This window comes from Phacochoerus africanus, chromosome 8, assembly GCF_016906955.1.
Source record: "Phacochoerus africanus isolate WHEZ1 chromosome 8, ROS_Pafr_v1, whole genome shotgun sequence".
In the NCBI taxonomy this organism is placed as follows: Eukaryota; Metazoa; Chordata; class Mammalia; order Artiodactyla; family Suidae; genus Phacochoerus; species Phacochoerus africanus.
In genome coordinates this window covers 19,737,855-19,759,263 of record NC_062551.1, presented here as the reverse complement: position 1 = coordinate 19,759,263, position 21,409 = coordinate 19,737,855, and the positions used below count along the sequence as shown (strand labels likewise).

Sequence of the window (21,409 nt, the reverse complement as noted above, 5' to 3'; positions counted from 1 at the left end):
GGAAACATTATTACAATATAATGATTATATTTGTCTTTACAATTTAATGGTTTTGAAAACCAGAAAAAAATCCTGGTGGCCCAGTGATAAAATAGCCACCACCACTTTTATGGAACCTTTATGTAGAAAAAAATCCCTGTCCCAGATTTATTACCTCATTATTTTGATTTGGCCCACTAACATTTGCTGAATATCTCCTTTTCGCCTCTGCTTTTCTCCCAGTTTTGAGAGTACTGCCAGTTAACATTATTTTATATCATTTAAATAAGACTGACATTTGAAAATCTGGGTTTATATTAGGAGATAGGAAGTGTCTCCATGTGGACACTTGGCATAGAGAGCTGAACAAATCACAGCCCCACAGATACCCTGAGGTCACTATCTTGCTCTTTCTCATACTGATCTTTTAATTCAGGATCCACCATTAGGGCTAACATTGTGTGGGCAGATGCAGTTTAAATATTTTTGTTAAAATGCTTAATTGTTAGCAGTTTTACGTATGTGGTTTAATTTTGTTTTCTCTCCCCCTAGGGAGTAACCTAACTGTAAGTGTTTATGATTAGCAGAGTTTTTTGTTTGTTTTGTACCACTTTTATAGCACTTCCATCCAATTTCTGTCCTTCACCTGTTCTACCTCAAATATTCCCCTCTTCTCCTGTGAGCTTTTGTTTAAGAAGTAGGTCTTTGCTTCTGTCTGCTAAAGACATCCTCATAATAACGTAGCTAGCATGCATTGCATGCTTACTCTGTGCCAGGCACTGAGTGTTTACTGTATCACATCATTTAATCCCTACAGCAGTTCAGTGCGTAGGTACCATTATTATCCCCATTGTCCCATTGTGCAGATAAGAGAACTGACGTCTGCAGAGATTAAGTAATTTGCCCAGGATTATACAGTATTGTTGAATTGAAAAAAGAGGAAAGTTTTTCCTTTTGGACTCTGAAAATCAGATTGAGAAGGATGGTTGTATGCTAAATTCTATCTACTTGGCATTAAAAATGTATCCTAGCCTTATCAGCTCAGATTGAGTTTTACACTGACTTAACGTAGTGTAAGCCAGTACATAGTTTTATACCTGAAGTATCTTCATCCCCCCCCCCGCCTTGTTTTTTTTATGTTAACAAAACTCAGTGATTTTCTGTCTTATTATTTTTGTGATTTGTTGCACATGCTTTCGCGTGTGTGTTTTACATGATGCGTAACACAAGTAAATGGAAGTGAATGAAAGCTAACAAGGAACCTTCGTTCCCTAACTTGTAGGGGAACAGGCTTGCTCTCAGCCTGTAGAGGGATCTGGTGGTCTTGATTAGACCCATTCAGCATTGGAATAGTGAGGAATCCTTGGGCCAAGGCTGATGCTTATTCTGGCAGAGGCATGCATGCATGTACTGTGGCCCACTTCCTGGGTAATTTTCACCTGCTACCTTGAACAAAATCTTGTAGCCATCAAGATTTCCAGGATGGTATTGTTTCTTTCTATAAGAAACCCCTTCTTTAAACTTCTCCTTTTCTCTCAATTTTGAGAGCTTATTACCACCTGTTAGCATTATTGTACCTTACTTAAGTAAACCCAACGTTTGAAAATCTGTATTTACACAAGGAAATAGTAAAATTTTGTACTCATTGCATTAAAAGTTATGCTTTAAAAATATGTGATTTTATGGAGTTTCCATTGTGGATAGTGGGTTAAGAGCCTCACTAGTATCCATAAGGATGTGGGTTCAATCCTGGCCCCACTCAGTTGGATTAAGGATCTGACGTTACTGCCGGTTGTGGTGTAGGTTGCAGATTGGGCTCAGATCTGGTGTTGCTATGACTGGTATAGATCAGCAGCTACAGTTCTGATTCAACCCCTAGCCCAGGGACTTCAATATGCCACAGATGCGGCCCTAGAAAGAAAAAAGAACATGTGATTTTATATGATTTGGGGGGGAACATATCTTTGTAAAGCAAGACATTCTCTAATTGTCCCTAGGCAAGGCAGTAATTTCACATTATAACTTACTTATACTCATGGACTTCTTTTTTTAATCCTGTAGAGACTTATGATAAATTCACAAGACCAATGATAATTCTGTAAAATGCATCTGGTTCATTCATTGAACCAAAATTAAAACATATCCCTCTTTTTGTAGTTGGCAAATTGGAACACTGCAGAGTATAAATCTTCACTTAATGTGCCACACCCAACACCCACTGACAGGTTGGTCAGAGAATATATCTCTTTTTCAAAAAAAAAGCAAAACCTTTATTATGAAAAATTTCAGGAGTCCCCTTATAGCTCAGCAGGTTAAGGGTCCAGCTTTTCACTGCTGTGGCTCATTCCCTGGTCTGGGAATTTCTGCATGTCATGAGCATGACCAAAAACGTCAATGATTTAAAAAGATAAAATAATATAATGAGCCTCCCTGCACACATCATCCAACTTAGCTCAGGTTAATCAGCTTGTGGCCAGCTTTGCTTCATCTATACCCCACCACCTGCTCACTGCCTACCATCCCGTTATTTTGAAGCGAATTCCAAACATAAATTTCAGGACTTTTTCTTAATAGGCTCTCCCTGATGAGCGAATTTTTTCTTTCATCTAAAGTGGGATTGGGGGAGTTCCCGTTGTGGCGCAGTGGTTAACGAATCCGACTAGGAACCATGAGGTTGCGGGTTTGGTCCCTGCCCTAGCTCAGTGGGTTAACGATCCGGCTTTGCCATGAGCTGTGGTGTAGGTTGCAGACGCGGCTCGGATCCCGTGTTGCTATGGCTCTGGCGTAGGCCGGTGGCTACAGCTCCGATTCAACCCCTAGCCTGGGAACCTCCATATGCCACGGGAGCAGCCCAAAGAAATAGCAAAAAGACAATAAATAAATAAATAAATAAATAAAGTGGGATTGGGGGTGGACCAGTACATCAGAAGCAAATTACATTTATTGTTTGAATACTTATGAAGCATTAATATTTTCTCTTGCAGTCAAAGACACCAGCTTTGGTATTTGAATATATCAATAATACAGATTTTAAGGTGCGTATATACTTTTTCTTTCTGGCATGGGGTTAATGGGGAATGGGGAGGTGGCCTAAGTACTCTTGATACTCTAGAATATAAGGAGACCAAGAGAGGTCATTAGTAGGAGCAGAAGATAACATTGGATTCCTTGTAGCATTAGTACAGGTTGCAGAAAGCAATTAGGTTCTTGCATTGGGTGAAACTACTTATCACCTTTGCCTCACTTACTCTGGGAATAGCTCCTCTGCTGGGTCTAAGTTAATGCTTTATCATTAACATTCCTGTTGTCAAAAAAAAAAAAAAAAAAAGAAAGAAAAAAAATTTAGGGAGTTTCCGTCGTGGCGCAGTGGTTAACAAATCCGACTAGGAACCATGAGGTTGCGGGTTCGGTCCCTGCCCTTGCTCAGTGGGTTGACGATCGGGCGTTGCCGTGAGCTGTGGTGTAGGTTGCAGACGCGGCTCAGATCCCGTGTTGCTGTGGCTCTGGTATAGGCCAGTGGCTGCAGCTCCGATTGGACCCCTAGCCTGGGAACCTCCATATGCCGCAGGAGCGGCCCAAGAAGTAGCAAAAAGACAAAAAAAAAAAAAAAAGAACACTCCTGTTGTATACAGCATAGTTTTAGGTAGATGTTAGATTAAATTTTTGTAGGCATATTACATTCCTGATAGGAAGTGATAAGTGGATACAGGGCTTGTGTGAAAAAAGGCAATAAAGTACATTGGATTCAAGTTTCATGTGTGTTCCTGCACACTGCATATAAAGCACATGACACAGAGTCGCTGTGCTTTAGAAAAGCCTTTTTTTTTGGTTATTTATATTTCTTATGTTTACAATGCATATTAACTTAGACTTTGGAATACCCTTCTAAAAGCATGGGGTTTTCTTTTGTGTTCTTTTTGCTTTTTTTTTTTCCAGGGCCACAACCATGGCACATGGAGGTTGCCGGTCTAGGGGTCTAACCAGAGCTAAAACTGTCGGTCTACACCATGGCCACAGCTACAGCAGTGTGGGATCCGAGCCGCATCTGCAACCTACACCACAGCTCACGGCAACACCGGATCCTTAATCCACTGAGCGAGGCCAGGGATTGAACCCAAAACCTCATGGTTCCTAGTGGGATTTGTTTCTGCAACACCACAATGGGAACTCCTAAAAGCATGGTTTTCAAGCTGGTTTTTCATGAATTTATTTTTGTCGTTCAAACACTACAATCTTCTGATAAGATTTTGGGGGCCAGGCATATTGGATATGATAGAGCATAATGTGAAAACCAATGTAGGATTTCCTGTCATGGCTCAGTGGAAATGAATCTGACTAGCATCCGTGAGGACTCAGGTTTGATCCCTGGCCTTGCTCAGTGGGCTAAGGATCCGGGCATTGCCGTGAGCTGTGGTGGTGTAGGTCGCAGATATGACTGGGATCTGGTGTTGCTGGTGATCTGGCTGTGGCTTAGGCTGGCAGCTACATCTGATTCAACCCCTAGCCTGGGAACCTCCATATGCTTGGGGGCGGGGGGGCTAAAAAACAAAAAGAAAAAAAAAAGAAAACTAATGCAATAACAAATAGTGGTGTTGCTTTTTAGGGGCATTTAGAGAACCTTTAGGTAATTTTAATTCTCTGTCAGTGAATAAAAGGCTTGTGATTTCATTGTGATGGAAGTTAGTACAAAATGAAATGAGTAGTTGAAAGATGCTGGTATCAGGAGAGAGACTCTGGGATGAAAATAAAAGAATCTTATCCCCACATTTACTTTGTCTTAGATAATCGCTCTAAAATAAGGTTAATTAGTGAAAGATAAGCAGAAGTAGATATTATCACTTATAAAACAAGAAACAGGTTTTATATACAGTAATCACTTGGTATCCACAGGAATTGCTGATTGGTTCCAGGACCCCCAACACTACAAAAATCTGAGGACTTTCAAGTCCTTAACATAAAATGGCCTAGTATTTGCACATAACTATGCCTGTCATCCTATATACTTTAAATCATCTCTAGATTACTTATGATACCTAATACAGTGTAAATGCTATGTAAATAGGTGGTGGAGCATTCAAATTCAGCTTTCTGAATTTTTGTTTCTAGTCTATGCTTGGTTGAACTCTTGGATGTGGAGGGCCAGTTGGATAGCTTTTCCAGTTGGTAACAAGTTTCCTTGTTGCTATGACTCCATAAGGTGAATAGTGAACTCTTAAAAAGTGGGATGTAAATTCTTTCATTAACTAGCGTAGCACTGCTTAGCTGGTAGAATATTGTGCTGATATATGTAGCTGATTTTTACTATGAACAAAAACTGGTCTTAATGGAACTTCATGGTGAAATCCCTCAGATTTCAGTGCCGCTGCTTCCTCAGTGAGTTTTTACTAGTTATCTAGGCATACATGAAAATTTTCTCTTCAGCATTTTTGTGTTTCTTAGACAGCTGCTCTATTGATTAACATATAGACGATCAGTTTTTAATTCCTAGAGAAATCTTACAAAGGGGAAATTTTGATGGCATACATTCTCTTGGAGTTTCTTTTAAAAGTATCATGAGAAATTGATGTTTTTGGAGGCTTACATACCCCAAAGCATTTTTATTTTGTCCTCTCAATTAATTTATTTGCCATGGCATAGAATTCTAGGTTCTAATTAATAATTTCTTCAGAATTTTGAAGAGATTGTTCCACTATTACCACCAAAGCCATTATGGTTTAATATTATGTGATCTGTGTTTTTTTGTTTCAGGCTTTTAGGATTTTTGTTTTTGTTCTCAGTCTCTGAAATTTCACAGTGATGTACTTTCATGTGGTCACTTTCATCTTTTGTTCTGGGGGCTTATACTGGGCTTTTCAGTCCAGAAATTCATGTCCTTCCTTTTTGGAAAAATATTTTTAATGTTCTTTTATTTTCTTCCCTTTCTTCTTTCTAGAACTCATTCAAATGTCAGATTTCATATCTTAGAGCTCTATTTTCTCCTCTGAATTCTTAAAAATAGAATCCTATTTTATGTTTTATGTAATATCTTCTATTTTCTCACTGAGGATATGTGGGTTTTTTCCCATTATGTTTTCTTCATGCCCTTTTCTGTTTTTCTTCCAAATTCCTTTTTTGGGGGTGTTGAGCTACAGTCGTCTGAAATGTCATGGTTTTTGAATGTCTACTCATACTTTAGGGTGGTGAAATTACTGATATACTGAGTGTCAGCTCTTGTCTTGAGGATCAAGCCTGGCTGCTGGCTGAGTTGCCTCAAGTTGAGAAAAGCCCTCAGGTGTGACTTGTGCACTTAATGCCCCCTTGCCAGTGTGGAGTTTTAAACTCATTATCCTGTTTTCAGCTCAATCTCATTTACCCTCTTTCAGTGATACCTTGTCACCAATTCCTCAGACTTTGTGCAGTTTTCAAGATGAAGTGTTTGTTACCAGACCCCCTCATTGGCCGAATGTTAGCTGGATTCTCATCTTTTTTGGTCTGCTAAGGCAACTAGACATCTGTTTTATAGCTTCAAAATTTGTTATCTCTTCATTCTCTTAGTTACTGTGAGTTAGTCCCCGCTGCACCTCTTACAGTTATTTGAGAGGAGCTTTGGGAAGAAACAGGTAAGATGGGCTTGTTCAACCACATTAAACTGCTAGTCCCCTTTGAATGCTCAAGCCATGCCATTTTAGTCATTTTTTTTAAGATCTTATGTATCGGGGAGCAGATGTGTATTTTGGAAGAACAAATCATAACAGGAAGATTGTTTTCTTTTCTAGATCATATGTCAGGCCACAAATGGAGAAACCAGTTGATTTAATGTCCAGTGTCCTTCAGTCCTTCAGGCTTTTAATTTTTGTCTGGTGTTCATCTTATTAGGTTTTTTGTTTTGTTTTTTGTTTTGTTTGTTTGTTTTTAGGGCTGCATTTGCAGCATATGAAGGCTCCCAGGCTAGGGGTCAAATCGGAACTGTAGCCACCAGCCTACACCGTAGCCACAGCAGCACCGGATCCTTAACCCACTGAGCAAGGCCAGGGATCAAATCTATGTCCTCATGGATACTAGTCAGATTCATTTCCACTGAGCCATAATGGGAACACCTAGGAAAGGTTTTTCTTTTTTTTTTTTCCCCCCCATTTTACTGTTAAGCGTTTTGGGTTTTGGTTTTTTTTTTTGCCCACGGCATGCAGAAGTTCTTTGGTCGGGAATCGAACCTGAGCCACAGCAGTGACAACTTCAGATCCTTAACCACTAGGCCATCAGGGAACTCGTGTTAAGTGTATTAATAACTGATTTTAAGGTATCGTCCAGAGAATGTTTGTCCCAGGTTTAAGTATCAGGGATGAATCAACAGTGATACAGACTTTTTTTTTTTTTTTTTTTTAAGAACCACACCTGTAGGATATGCAAGTTCCTGGCCCAGGGGTCTAATCAGAGCCACAGCAGCACGGGATCTGAGCCACATCTGCCAGGGATCCAACTCGCATCCTCATGGATATTAGGTTTGTAACCCGCTGAGCCACAATGGGAATGCCTCAGTATTTTTATTGATACAATTGAAAATTTTGATCTATGATTTCCTTTTATTGCAGAGTCTTTCTTATTTTGGTATCAAGGTTATACTAATTTTATAACATTAGTTAGCTTTTCCTTTCCTTTCTCTGAAAATTATATAAAATTATAATAAGATAATGCCTTTTGGGGTGGGGAGAGGAGACTTTGGACTACACTTTTCTTTTTAAAATATACTATAGGTTAAAGTTTTATCTCAGTTTTCTGTCTTGAGTATTTGGATGATTATTCTAAAGTTGTCTACTTTCAGTTATATTCACATGAAGTTGTTTATAAATTCTCTTACATCTGAAAAACTTAATGTGTCTGTAATTATGCTTTCCTTTACATTTGTACTATTTTTACCTTTGCTCTTTTTTCCTCTTTTTTTTAAAAAAAAATTGGTGTTGCTAGAGCTCTCTTACTATTGTTTTCAAAGAATCAGCTTTTGGTTTTGTTAGGTTTTCTGTTTTATTGTTTCTGCTCTTCTCTTATTTTTTTCCATCTTTCCTCCTTTCTTTAATTATTTTCTTTCCTGGGTTTTCACTGTTTTTTCTTTAACTTCTTGGGTTGAAGTCAGCTCATTTGATTTGTTTCTGTCTTTCTTGGTCAATAGTAGGTATGCTTTAACTTTCTACACACCCAAACACCATTTCGCCACATTCTGTTTATGGAGTGCACTTCTATATAGTTTTCCAATTACAAGTACAAATTATAAACTTGTGAATTTGGATTTTTCTCCCCAGACTTACTTTGAAAATGCCTAAGCATACTGAAAATTGGAGAATAGCACAGTTAATACCCTTACATTACTCATGTAGATTTACCAGTTATTATTATTTTGCCACATTTATAGTTATTTCTCTCCCTTCTCCATCCTCCTTTCTTTGTCTCTCTTTGTTGAGTCATCTTAAAGTCTCAGAAATCATTCTGCTTTACTCTTTAAGTGTGCTTGCACTGGAACTAGCTATGACATTTTCCTGTATAACCACAATACTGTTAGCACACTTGAGAAAATTAATATTTATACAATAATGCCATCTAATATGTATCATAGAGTTTATAGTCAGAAGTGATAGATTCGAATCCTGCGTTGCTGTGACTAGTGTAGGCCAGCGCAGTAATTATTGTCCTAGGAACGTCCTTTATGGCTGTATGATTTAGGATCTCTTTGTTTTATTTTTTAATGATTCCTCTAGTTTGTTAGTGATTCTTTTAGTTTGTGCCTAATTTGATTGCACTGTGTCCAGAAAACTTGATCTGTAATGTCAGTTATTTGTAATTGGTTGATAGTTGTTTTGTGACTTTGGTACATAGTCATTTTGATATCAGAACTTGCTAATTTAGTTCAGATCTTCGATGGCCTTACTAATTTTTTCCCACGAATTTTATTTTGTGGTAGAAGTACTGGTTTAGTCCATTTCTTGAAATCATCAGTTATGCTTCATATATGTCAGAGTGATGATAAAAGATACATGGTGATACTTAGATCAGAATACTACACTTTGTGTACTTTTTTTTTTTTTTTGTCTTTTTAAGGCCATACCCATGGCATAAGGAGGTTCTGAGGCTAGGGGTCGAATCGGAGCTACAGCTGCCAGTCTATACCACAGCCACAGAAACACAGGATCCGAGCCACGTCTGTGACCTGTATCACAGCTCACAGCAATGCTGGATCCTTAACCCACTGAGCGAAGCCAGGGATTGAACCTGTGTCCTCGTGGATGCTAGTCAGATTTGTTTCCACTGAGCCAAGATAGGAACTCCCAAAATAGTAAACTTTAAAATAAATGCGTAGGAAAAGCCAGTTTCTGAAAGTTGGAATGAATAGTTGGAGAAAACTTCCAAACTTAAAATTGTGTCAAGGAAACTAAGGTTCTGGTTTAAGGTAGAAAGAGTTTTTGTTGAGACATGCTTCTGAGTTTTCTGTGCCTCTGGAAGAGCATAAATAAAACTGAATGTATATTCTAAATAAAATATATATCATTTGGGCATTTTAAATGATAAGACATCTGTCTTGAAAAGATAGTAGACCCATATTAGTCTGTGGAAAATTTCTGTTCTTTTTTCTTTTTCTTTTTTTTTTTTTTTTTTGCTTTTTAGGGCCGCTCCTGTGGCAAATGGAAGTTCGCAGGCTAGGGGTCGAATCCGAGATACAGCTGCCAGCCTTCATCACAGCCACGGCAGCATAGGATCCGAGCTGAGTCTTCGACGTATACCACAGCTCATGTCAATGATGGATCCCTGACCCACTGAGTGAAGCCAGGGATCGAGCCCACATCCTCATGGATTCTAGTCAGATTTGTTTCTGCTGTGCCACGACAGGAACTCCAGTCTGGGGGAAATTTCGTATCACCCACATAAAAGTGGGCCTTGACTACCCGTCTATCTTGAGACCTTGTTAACCAGTGCTGTTAGGGTTTGATCTGGAGAGGATAAGTGCACGAATGATCCTTAACTGAGGGGACAAAATCTACTATTATTATAGGTCACTGGCATTATTTTGTCATTTCTTTGTAAGACATTTTTAGTAACTTTGGTGTGCTTGATTAATGATTTGTTCTGCTTCCTTAAATTTCTGAAAATGTTGCCCTTGATTTCATTCTGGATCTTGGGATATATTATGTGAACAGTGCCAAAATGGGTGCTTCTGGCATCCAACGCCTTTCACTTGAAATCCCACTCCTCCCGCTTTCTTCTCCCCATGTGGGGACCACTGGTTTCTGGACGTAGACTGGGCTGTGTATGTTGGGGAACATGCACACTGTGTGTGCAGGATGAGAGTTTGCCCTGGTGGTGATTCCCACTCCTGGCTGGAAACCTTCTGGAAGTGACAGATCCTCCCGAATGACAGTCGTTGGGGATGGGGCCGTGGAATGTGTACCTGAACTGCTACCGGAGTCTAAAGAACTGTGTGTAGACAGTGTAAATGAGGCCCATTTGTAGCCTTTCCTTTCTGGACGTTGGATTCTCTGGATCAAATTGTATTTTTCCCATTATTCTCCTCAGACTTTGTGAGATTGATTAAAAGTCCCAAAAAATGTCTGCCTTGGGCCCTTTGAATAGTCCTGAAGTATAACTGATTTTGGGGGAAATGCCCAAGGTGTTTGAGGCTTTGGGACTAAACTAGGATTGGTGAGTAGTTTTCTTCCTCGACACCTTTGTAAATTGTGTGTGTGTGTGTTTGTGTGTGTGTGTGTTTAGGGCTGCACCCGCAGCACATGGAAGTTGTCAGGCTAGGGGTTGAATCTGAGCTGCAGGTGCTGGCCTGCATCACAGCCACAGCAACACCAGATCCGAGCTGAGTCTGCAACCTACGCCACAGCTCACAGTGGCACAGAATCCTTAACCCACTGAGCGAGGCCAGGGATTGAACCCACATCCTCATGGATCCTAGTTGGGTTCGTTACTGCTGAGTCATGACGGGAACCCTAGGCTTGTTTTGTTTTTGGTAAGTCTCTTACTTTATGAATGTAAATAAAGCCAAACTTCCCAGCAACATTTTGTAGTTGGTTGGTTAATGATGTTCTCTATGTAGCTGACTAAGAAAATGGAAGAGAAGTGTGATTCTTGTGAAACTTCCTTTTCTGATTTGTCATGGACTCTTAGTAGTTTACTTCTTTTTCTTTTTTTTTTCTTTTTTCTTTTGGCTTTTTAGGGCCACACCTGCGGCACATGGAGGTTCCCAGGCTAAGGGTCTGATCGGAGCTGTAGCCACAGGCCTATGCCAGAGCCACAGCAATGCCAGATCTGAGCTGCGTCTGCGACTTACACCACAGCTCAGGGCAACACCGGATCCCCAACCCACTGAGCGAGGCCAGGAATCAAACCTGCAACCTCATGGTTCCTAGTTGGATTTGTTTCCACTGTGCCACAATAGGACTCCTACTTCTATTTCTTGAAAGACAATTTTAATTTGATTCCATTGAATGGTGAGCATTATCAAAGACATACTTATGGACCACCTTCTATATGCAAGCAGAGAACCACACCCTGCATGCTCTGGGGTATGGAAAATGTATTGCTCTGCTGTGCGAGGACTAGAATACAAAGTTTTGGAGTGGACCCTTGACATAGCTTGGGGAGGGAACGTTCAGAGACCTTGAATCACCACATCAGTGACTGCCACGGCTCTGGCACCTCTTCCTCCCCATCAGGTATATGCCGTGGTATGCAGGGGTGGTGGCATAGGACTCTCGGCATGTGGACAAGGTGGAGACGCCTCTTGTTCACAGCGGAGTGAGAAGTCATTTTGAGGACGTCGGTCACTGTCAGTACCTGAGTGAGGAGTGTTAACTCTGGGGACGCTGCTGCTGTCGGTGTCCTGTGCGCATCCTGGAGGATACTAGACAGCTTGGCGGTTCAGAGAAGGAAGAGCTTTGCCAACTCTGCGGAGCTCACATGGGATGGTTATGACTTTTCCAGCTGAGGGGGAGGGGCGGTCATTCTAGATTTGATGGGGGGAAGAATGGAGGTGGCACACAGGTTTGTTTGGTCAGAGAGGGAAACTCCAGGGCTCTGCAGTGGAAAAAGAGCTACAAAAGTTGGAGGAGGCCAGACTCTGTGGAATCCTGAATTTCAGGCCTAGGTGGTAAAATATTAGTTTGGTCTCCTCCTCCCCAGAGCTCCTGAGAAATGACAGTGCGTGTCAGCCTGTCACTCAGGACTTTGTAATGTAGGAGGCCTAAAGGGTCCTAGTCAACTAGTATTTTTTAAAATTACATAGCATTGGTATTGGTTGAAATAGCTAGAAATACTGTGTTGGCAGTCCAAGGACACTTGTTTTTATGCCTTACATACCATTCACATGAATGCTTGGTACAGATACCACATGATATGAGAGGAAGGCGTCTCAGATAATCAGAAGTAGCCCATATTTGTATTCTGGAAATAAAGTATTCTTGCTCACTAGGGGTTAGAAAATGCCCTTTTCACATTCATGGCCTACTTTATTTGGCTGCACCCAGTGCATATGGAAGTCCCCGGGCCAGGGATCAAATCTCACACTGCACCTATTCCCTGTCCCATAGCTATGGCAATGCCAGGTCCTTATCTCACTGCACCACAGTGGGAGCTCTGTCATGGCCTATATATTGACTTGAGGTTCAACTTGGCCTGGTCTCTTGGAGTGATCTCCTTAACTCTCAGAGGAAGAGCTGATTTGGCACCCAAAGAGATGGTATCTTCGGCCTGTGTCTATACATCCAAGCTGTTGTTGTGCTGCCTGAGAAGCCTTTCTTGCTGTGCAGAGCTGGGACACCACAAAACACTTGGATGTTTGGCTGTTATGCAGTTGAGTCTCTCCTGAGCAGAAGCGATGGCCTCTTTGTGCTACTGGGCCTAAATGCGCTTCAGTCCCAACCAGGGTTGGCCTCAAGTAACGGAGCAGCGCCAAGGCACCACCAGTATACTGCTGAGTGTGTTTTCATTTTCTACAGTGCACTGAGCTAGTAGCTGCTACCTGAGGTTCAGGAAATCAGATACTCTGACTAATCTGGAGGGAGAATTCTTACTTGAAAGGGGAAATTTGAGAAAGAGGCTAAATCTTGGTGTTAGAAAATGTTAGATTTCATTCTTGGCATGTCCGTTGTTTTTCCGAAGGTGAAAAGTCTCCTTCATTCCCCTGTGCCCCAGCCATCCATCCCCTGCACACATATATACATGAAACAACTTTTCATTATTCTCTTTTATAACATTCTTACATGTGTAGTTTTAGTTTCCCCTCCATTTACACAGACACATTGTGTACGCTGTTCTGTATGTCTTAGATTGCTTACATGGCTTGAGTTTTCCAATAATTAAGAGAAACAAAACAGGTTTAATAAAGGTGTGCTGGTTAACTTTATAGGAGGTACTGCTTGGATTGATGGGGAGAGTTGAAAGTCTTTTGTCATCTCCAAATGCTATAGCAATTCACTTTCCTCATCTTATGAATAGACCGACTGTCTTACCGCTATTTTATTGTGCGAGCTAATGAAGTTTTTCAGGTTCTGCTGTCCACTTGGAACTCAGTTCGCTGAAGTAAACTGTGGTGCTGCAGTGGGGTTAATTTCTTTGAAGTGCAGTAAGAATATGAGGACAGTTGGACAACTTGGACTTCATCTCCATAATAATGTAATTGTGGGTGTTGAAATCCTGGAGCATTATACAAGTTTTTTGTTTTTTTTTTCTTCTGAAACAAATAAGTAGTAAGTTCTGGGATTCTCAGGTGACTTAATGAGCACTAAGTTTACAGAGAATGATGACCAGCTTTGGAATAACAAGATGCCATAATACTAAACTGCTTTCTGAAATCTGTTTCAGCAACTGTACCAGATCCTGACCGACTTTGATATCCGGTTTTATATGTATGAACTACTTAAAGTAAGTGACATTCATGACAATGAATTTTTTAGAATTATTCATTAAAAGACAAGTTTTTGAGAGGACAAAGAGAACGCAGGAACTCAAGAAGAATGTTTCTTGATACCCAGAGATTTTTAGTGGTTTTTTTTACTTGTTTTTAACTTACATTGAGGCCTCCAACGTGGAATCTTTACATAGAAACTTTCCAGTGGAACTGATAAAAATAGCCAGTTAGAGTACTGGGCACCTGATACCTGAAGTTAGAACCTCCCTCTTTATAGCTCTTGGTGGTCCTTGGGTTTTGTTTTTCTTGTTTTTGCCTTCTTTTTTTTTTTTTTTGCTTAATACTTATTATTAGTTTTCATTATAAAAAAATTTCTTGCAAAGAAAAATTATAGTGACGAAGTAGGTATATGAAAACATATCAACCCATTGATGTAAAATGTTTTTATCTTATGTTGTATTTTGGACTATTATTATATTCACACTACAAAATTTTAGTTTTTATACATTGTAATTTGTCAATATTTTTGATCATAAATTTTTCTGGTGTTTCAATGATGAAAAAAAGATAATTCCTTTTTAAAAAAAATCTCATGCAAACCTAGTGACTTTTTAAAAAAGATTTAGTCCCATAACTCAGTGGGTTGGCTGGGTGAGTCTTTTGGTCTGGGTCACCTGACTGGGGCAAACTGGTCCAGGGTTGACTCCGTCCACATAGCTGAGATGGCAGCTGGAAGACCTGAGGTCTCATCCCTAGGAGATTGGTCTGGGCTGCTTTCTGAGCTGGTCTCAGTGGGTCTTAACATCAAGAAAGGGCAAACCTTGACAGGCTCTTTTCAGACCTCTGCTTGGTTCACACTCCAGATATTATAGTCCTAATTAGTTTATTCCTTTGGGCAAAGACGAGGCAAAATTACAGAATCAATACTTGCTGAATTTTCTCATGAAAAAGGAAAAAAAATGGGGATGGAGAAGAGCAACCATCTAACATCATGAAAATGGAAGAGGAGGAGTTCCCGTCGTAGCGCAGTGGTTAACGAATCCGACTAGGAACCATGAGGTTGCGGGTTCAGTCCCTGCCCTTGCTCAGTGGGTTAACGATCCGGCTTTGCCATGAGCTGTGGTGTAGGTTGCAGATGCGGCTCGGATCCTGTGTTGCTGTGGCTCTGGCGTAGGCCGGAGGCTACAGCTCCGATTCAACCCCTAGCCTGGGAACCTCCATATGCCGCGGGAGCGGCCCAAGAAATAGCAACAACAACAATAACAACAACAACAACAACAAAAGGAAAATGGAAGAGGAGAGTTCCCGTCCTGGCTTGGCAGAAACAAATCTGACTAGCATCCGTGAGGACGCATGTACAACCCTTGGTCTCGATTAGTGGGTTAAGGATCCAGCGTTGCTTTGATTTATGGTATAGGTCCCAAACTCGGCTCGGATCTGCTATGGCTGTGGCCCGCAGTTGTAGCTCTGATTCAGCCCCTAGCCTGGGAACCTCCATATGCCAAGGGTGTGGCCCTAAAAAAGACAAGAGAAAGAAAACATAAGAGGAACTTAGGCAGAAGGCTGCAGAATGATTGCTCAGTGACTCGCTGAGGCTTTCTACCTTGTCTGAGCTCCTGATTCAGATTTAGGGAGGTGTGTCCTCAGGAGCCTGGTTTCTACAGCACTGCTGCCAAGCCACTGTGGACTTGCTGTGGACTCTTGGTACAGCTGACAAAGAGAAAAACAAGACAAAGAGAAAAATTAAGTAGAACCTACATAGATGAAGTGAATAAATCCTAAGGGTACAGTTTTTTTAGATTTTGCATGAGTGTGAAACCGTCACCCACATCCACACAGAACTGTTCCATCCACTATAGTAGTTACTGCTGAAGGTAGCTATTTCAGTTGAGTAAAATTAAAAATTCAGTTCCTTAGTCACATTTCAAGCATTCAGTGGCCTCATGTAGCTAGTGGCTACCATAAAGGGCAGTGCAGGTGTGGAATATTTCTTTTCCTTGCATCGATTATATTCTCACCACTCCCTCTATAGTTTAGTTTTACCCGTTCTTGACCTTCATACAAAAAGCATCATATGGAGAGTTCCCAGCTGGCTCAGCAGGTTAAGAATACTGTATTGTCACTGCTGTGATGAGGGTTCAGTCCCTGGCCTGAGAACTTCCACATGTCTTGGGTGTGGCAAAAAAAAAAAAAAAATCATTGTATACACTTGTCTAGAGGAGGTAAAATTTGCTGGACCTAGGGACCATTCTCTGGTTTATATACTCCCTCCCATGTAAAGATGCCTAGTACAGTGCCCTTGCTAATCTAGTCCAGTGGTTCTCAACCAAGTTAACTTTATCCCCCAGGGGACATTTGGCAGTGTCTGGAGCTATTTTTGGTTGTCACAATTGGGAGGGATGCTATTGGTATCTCCTGGGTAGAGGCCAGGAATTCTGTTAAACATCCTATAATGCACAGGACTGCTACCCGTAACAAAGAATCCTCTGGTCCAAAGTGTCAATGGTGCCGACATGGAAAAGACCTGATCTTGTCTCTTGGACAATTCCATTTTATAAGAGCTCTCAATGCCAGGCGCATCAGTAGGTACTCTTAAGATTATGGATTGCTGTCATCATTACTCAAGGAGTACTTTATGGATAAGACATAAAATGTGGGACTCATAGGCTTCAAGGGCTTTTTAAGACAAGTCAAAGGGCCCAACGTTGAAATTTATGAAAATTTATTTTCTGTATTGGAAAAGGCAGATTTAGAAGCAAATTTTTATATTACTTAAAACAAAAACAAACTTAACCCAAGTAAGAAATGGGTGAAAGATTTGAATTAACAGTTGTCCAAAGAAAAGATGTGCAATCTGATCATTCATTACAGAAATAACAAAACCATAATGAAATACCTCTTCAAACCCACTAGAAAGGCTCTAATCAGAAAGATAAACAGTAACAAGTGTTAGTGAGGATGTAGAGAAACTGGAGCCCCCATACATTGCTAATGGGAATGTAAAATGGTTCAGCCACTTTGGGAAATAATTAGGCAAACTCTTGAAAAGTTTATTGTAATTATAGCCCAGCACTTCCACCTTTAGAAATCTACCCAAGAGAAATAAAAACATATGTCCTCTCAAAGACTTTTTTTTTTAAACTACCTTTTTTTTTTTTGTCTTTTTGCTATTTCTTGGGCCGCTCCTACGGCATATGGAGGTTCCCAGGCTAGGGGTCGAATTGGAGCTGTTGCCTACGCCAGAGCCACAGCAACGCAGGATCCGAGCCGCATCTGCAACCTACACCACAGCTCATAGCAACCCCGGATTGTTAACCCACTGAGCAAGGGCAGGGACCGAACCCGCAACCTCATGGTTCCTAGTCAGATTTGTTAACCACTGCGCCATGACGAGAACTCCTCAAAGACTTTTTTGCATCAGCAGTGTATTCGGTCACTGGAATACTACTACAAGGAAAAAAAGCAACATGGATGAATCTTAGAAACATTATGCTTAGTGAAAGAAGATAAAGAACTGTATATATTATTTCATTTTATGAATGTCCAGAAAAGGCAAATCTGTAGCAACAGGTGGTGGATCAGTGGCATAGGTCACAGCTGTTGCTGGGATTCGATCCCTGGCCCAGGAACTTCCATGTGCCATGGGTGTGGCCAAAAAAAGAAAAAAAAATCTTAGCTGCATGTCAGTGGTCTTACAGGAAGCAGTTTTCTCCTTCAGAGTCATAATTCTTTAACTGGATCAGGGATTGTTTTTAAGGAAAATTCTAATATTAGAATACATCTTAGTCTACAAAACCCACGTGGGATTTCGTAAAAGACAGGCCACACTGCCGATATATTTAGATGTCATTCTTCATGTCTACATGGGTTCTTACATGTCATTTGAAACTGGCATGAGGAATGACTCCACTGAGGTTCCTAGATCTGGTTTTAGGCACACCAAATTAGACCAACAGATTCATGTACGTTTTAAATTCAGGCGACTGATAGTTGCTTCCAGCCATAGGTAGGAAACAAATGCCCAAAGAAATATGTAGTTTCCCCCTTTTAAGAAATCTTCATGGATTTCCTGCTGTGGCATTCTGCAGCACCAGGATGCAAGTTCAGTCCCCGACCTGGTGCAGTGGGTGAAGGGATCTGGTGTAGCTGCAGTGTCGGTCTAAACTGTGGCTCAAATCTGATCTCTGGTCCAGGAACTCCACATGCCGCAGGGTGGCTGAAAAAGGGAAGTCATCATAGTCCTTGATGACTCCCCTCCACAGCCCCCATTCTGCTAGCATAGTGTGCTCAGAGAGCAAGGGGTGCCTTCTGAAGCATGTTTTTTGTTGTTGTTACGACAGTAAGCTGCTCCTTGGGAGACTATTCAAATCAAGCTGGTGCGAACAAGTACTAAGAATATGCTTGCATTGGGAGGAGGGTGGTAGAGGGTTTGCTTACTTTTCTCTGTGCTTTCTTATCTAATAGGCTCTGGATTACTGCCACAGCAAGGGAATCATGCACAGGGATGTGAAACCTCACAATGTCATGATAGATCACCAACAGAAAAAGGTACCATTACAGCCAGGCAGTGCAAGCCTTTCATTGAAAGACTCTGGCCAGTACCTAGCTGGTTTATAAAGACCCATGTTGTTTTTTTCTTTGGAAGACTTGTGATGTTGTATTTCTTCAGTCTCCAGTGTACTTGGCGTAAGCATAGTACACAAGGAAAGTAGACAGCTGACCCTAAGTGTAGTTACTTGTTTACCTTGATGATGGTTTTCCGGGGGGCCTCAAGAAAGAAATTACGGTTGCTGATTTCTACTTCCTTTCTTAACGATCCTCAGACCAGTCGGCCTGGCCTTATTAAAAGTACACTTGGATGCCACCTCTTTTCAGTATTCAGTCCTGATTGTACCTCACTGGTGAATAAATGAATTAGCTAGTGTTAGATTAATGAAAAGCTAGAGCAGTGCTTCAGTCCTAGAACAGGGCACATGCTCCATTTCTTTCTGTTATGACTAGAGCTTTATAATGAAAGCTGTCAATAATGAGGTGGATGTGTTAACACATGCAACTGGATGGAGGCAGAAGAAAAATTTAAGCTTTATTGATCTAAAGAGAATGATAAGGAGTCCCTGTTGTGGCTCAGCAGCTTAAGAACTCAAACCCTTGTCTCTGTGAGGGTGCGGGTTTGATCCCTGGCTGGCTTAGTGGGTTAAGAATCCAGCGTTGCCACAGTATAGGTGACAGATGTGGCTTGGATCCCACATTGCTGCAGCTCTGATTCCACCCCTAGCCTGGGAACTCGAATGTTCCCCAGGTATGGCTGTAAAAAGGGGGGGTAAAAAGAATGATAAGCCAGGATAATTTAAATTTTTAAAAGAAAAAGCAAGTAAGATTCCAGGTGCTCTGCTTTAGAAATAATCTTAAATGTAGTTGCTGAAAGTATCAACAGTGTACTTTATGTGGCCAAATACTTATCTAAAATGATGTGGCCTTGTTGTAAGACACAGGCATCTAAAAAACATTCCTTTCCCACGTTTTATTTGCCATACTTATAGCTGCGACTGATAGACTGGGGTTTGGCAGAATTCTATCATCCAGCTCAGGAATACAATGTCCGAGTAGCCTCGCGGTACTTCAAGGGACCAGAGCTCCTTGTGGACTATCAGGTAAAATTGTTAGTGAAGCACCTCTGGGTCCCTTTTTTTTTTCTCTAGGGCTTTTCCTGTGGGTTTTTTTTGTTTTTTCTTCCCTGATTTTTATTTAGTCAATTTGGATACCTTCAAAATCCTGTCTATTCTATCTCAAAATGATAATTACTCGTTTTTCTCAGCTTCTTTTTTCTTTTTTTTTTTTTTTTTTCCTTTGAATTTTAAAACATCTGCAGAGGTCAGCTAAAGACTAGAAACTCAGGTCAGAAAAATGGCATTTGTAACACCCTTGATGACTGGTTGTCTTTATTTCCTCAGATGTATGATTATAGCTTGGATATGTGGAGTTTGGGCTGTATGTTAGCAAGCATGATCTTTCGAAAGGAGCCCTTCTTTCATGGACAGGATAACTATGACCAGGTAAGCAAATACCATCTGACTCCTATCCATTTGGGGACAGATGCCAAGAAAATAGCATCTTGTAGGGATGCTATGCATATAAGCTTTTTTCGGAGTAAAGAATTTCACAGAATCTTGTCTGTAGTTACCGGGTCCCTATAGATAAAGACAGATAATGCTGTTATGCCCAACTTCCAAAGTGAGTCTGTGAAGAAGTCAAGTACCTCCTTGTCTAATAAAATAAGGTTCTAATCGTTAGATGTTATACCATCATAACTGTTATTGCCTTAAGTTGTTGTTACTGTTTTAAAGGCATTTTGGAAATTTGCATTCATGTGAACTTCGTATCCATGGGTCTGCTGCCTGTCCACCCCAGGCTCAGATCTGTATCTGGTCCCTGGAGATTTACTGATGTGGAAGTCTTCTGATTCCTTGGTCCAGCATGTCCACGGGCTTGGCAGTGAGTTCTGTGCTCAGTGATTTGGTCAGTTTGTTTTGTGTTTCAGCTTGTTCGCATTGCCAAGGTTCTGGGTACAGATGAGCTGTATGGGTATCTGAAGAAGTATCACATAGACCTAGATCCACACTTCAACGATATCCTGGGACAGTAAGTAAGAGAGAGAAAGAAAGAGGGTTTTAACTTAGCCCATTTCAGAAGTGAAAAGGTTAGCTTTCTAAAAGCTCTTTTCCCCTTTCTAATCATGTCAGGATGGAAATACTTTTTCCCCCCATTTGTATTATTTTTTAACTTACCTTGAAATATTGGGCATTGTTTACACGTGTGTCTTCTAATCAGTATAATTCTCTGAGAGATAACCTGTTTATCAGTAGAAAATGGAAGACAAAATCAGCATATGCTTATTTTAATGGAAAAAATTTTTGTATTTTTTTATTACAGTACAATTGATTTATACTGTTCCAATTTCTTCTGTACAGTAAAGTGACCCAGTCATATATATGTGTGCGTGTGTGTGTGTATATATATATATATATATATACTTTTTCTCCTATCATCTCCTTTCATGTTCTATTCCAAGAGATTGGACACAGTTCCCTATGCTATACAGTAGTAACGGAAGATTATGGAAAGCTATAATTCTTTGATTTTTGGGGAGTTCCCATTGTGACTCAGTGGTAACAAACCTGGCTGGTGTCCATGAGGATGTGGGTTTGATCCCTGGCCTCGCTTGGTGGGTTAGGGATCTGGCATTGCCATGAGCTGCAGTGTAGATTGCAGACTGAGCTTGGATCCCGAATTGCTGTGACTGTGGTGTAGGCCAGCAGCTGTAGCTCTCATTCAACCCTTAGCCTGGGAACGTCCATATGGATGTGGCCCTTAAAAAAAAAGAGAGTTGGTTGCTTATTGTTCTGTGTAATGGATTTTCTAGAAGGGAGCAAATTTTAAAGCATGTTTTTAGATACAGTACAATAGTGTTGAAAAGTAAATGTAGTATTGACAATTTTTAGACAGTAATTTATAGAACGTCTGTGTTTCTAAAGCTAATGCTCTAAATGTACCTGC

The 21,409-nt window shown here is 40.7% G+C and overlaps 1 protein-coding gene across 2 annotated transcripts in view; it reads left to right on the top strand.

The window, feature by feature from the left end:
- The window catches only part of CSNK2A2 (casein kinase 2 alpha 2), a 42,569-nt gene that overhangs the window by 12,103 nt on the left and 9,057 nt on the right, over positions 1-21,409 (top strand). For both annotated transcript variants that reach the window (XM_047789304.1, XM_047789305.1), the window contains exons 4-9: positions 2,964-3,014; positions 13,810-13,869; positions 18,320-18,403; positions 19,396-19,506; positions 19,807-19,908; positions 20,394-20,494. In XM_047789304.1, coding sequence (XP_047645260.1) covers positions 2,964-3,014; positions 13,810-13,869; positions 18,320-18,403; positions 19,396-19,506; positions 19,807-19,908; positions 20,394-20,494 — 509 coding nt within the window. The remainder of the gene's footprint in view (positions 1-2,963; positions 3,015-13,809; positions 13,870-18,319; positions 18,404-19,395; positions 19,507-19,806; positions 19,909-20,393; positions 20,495-21,409) is intronic.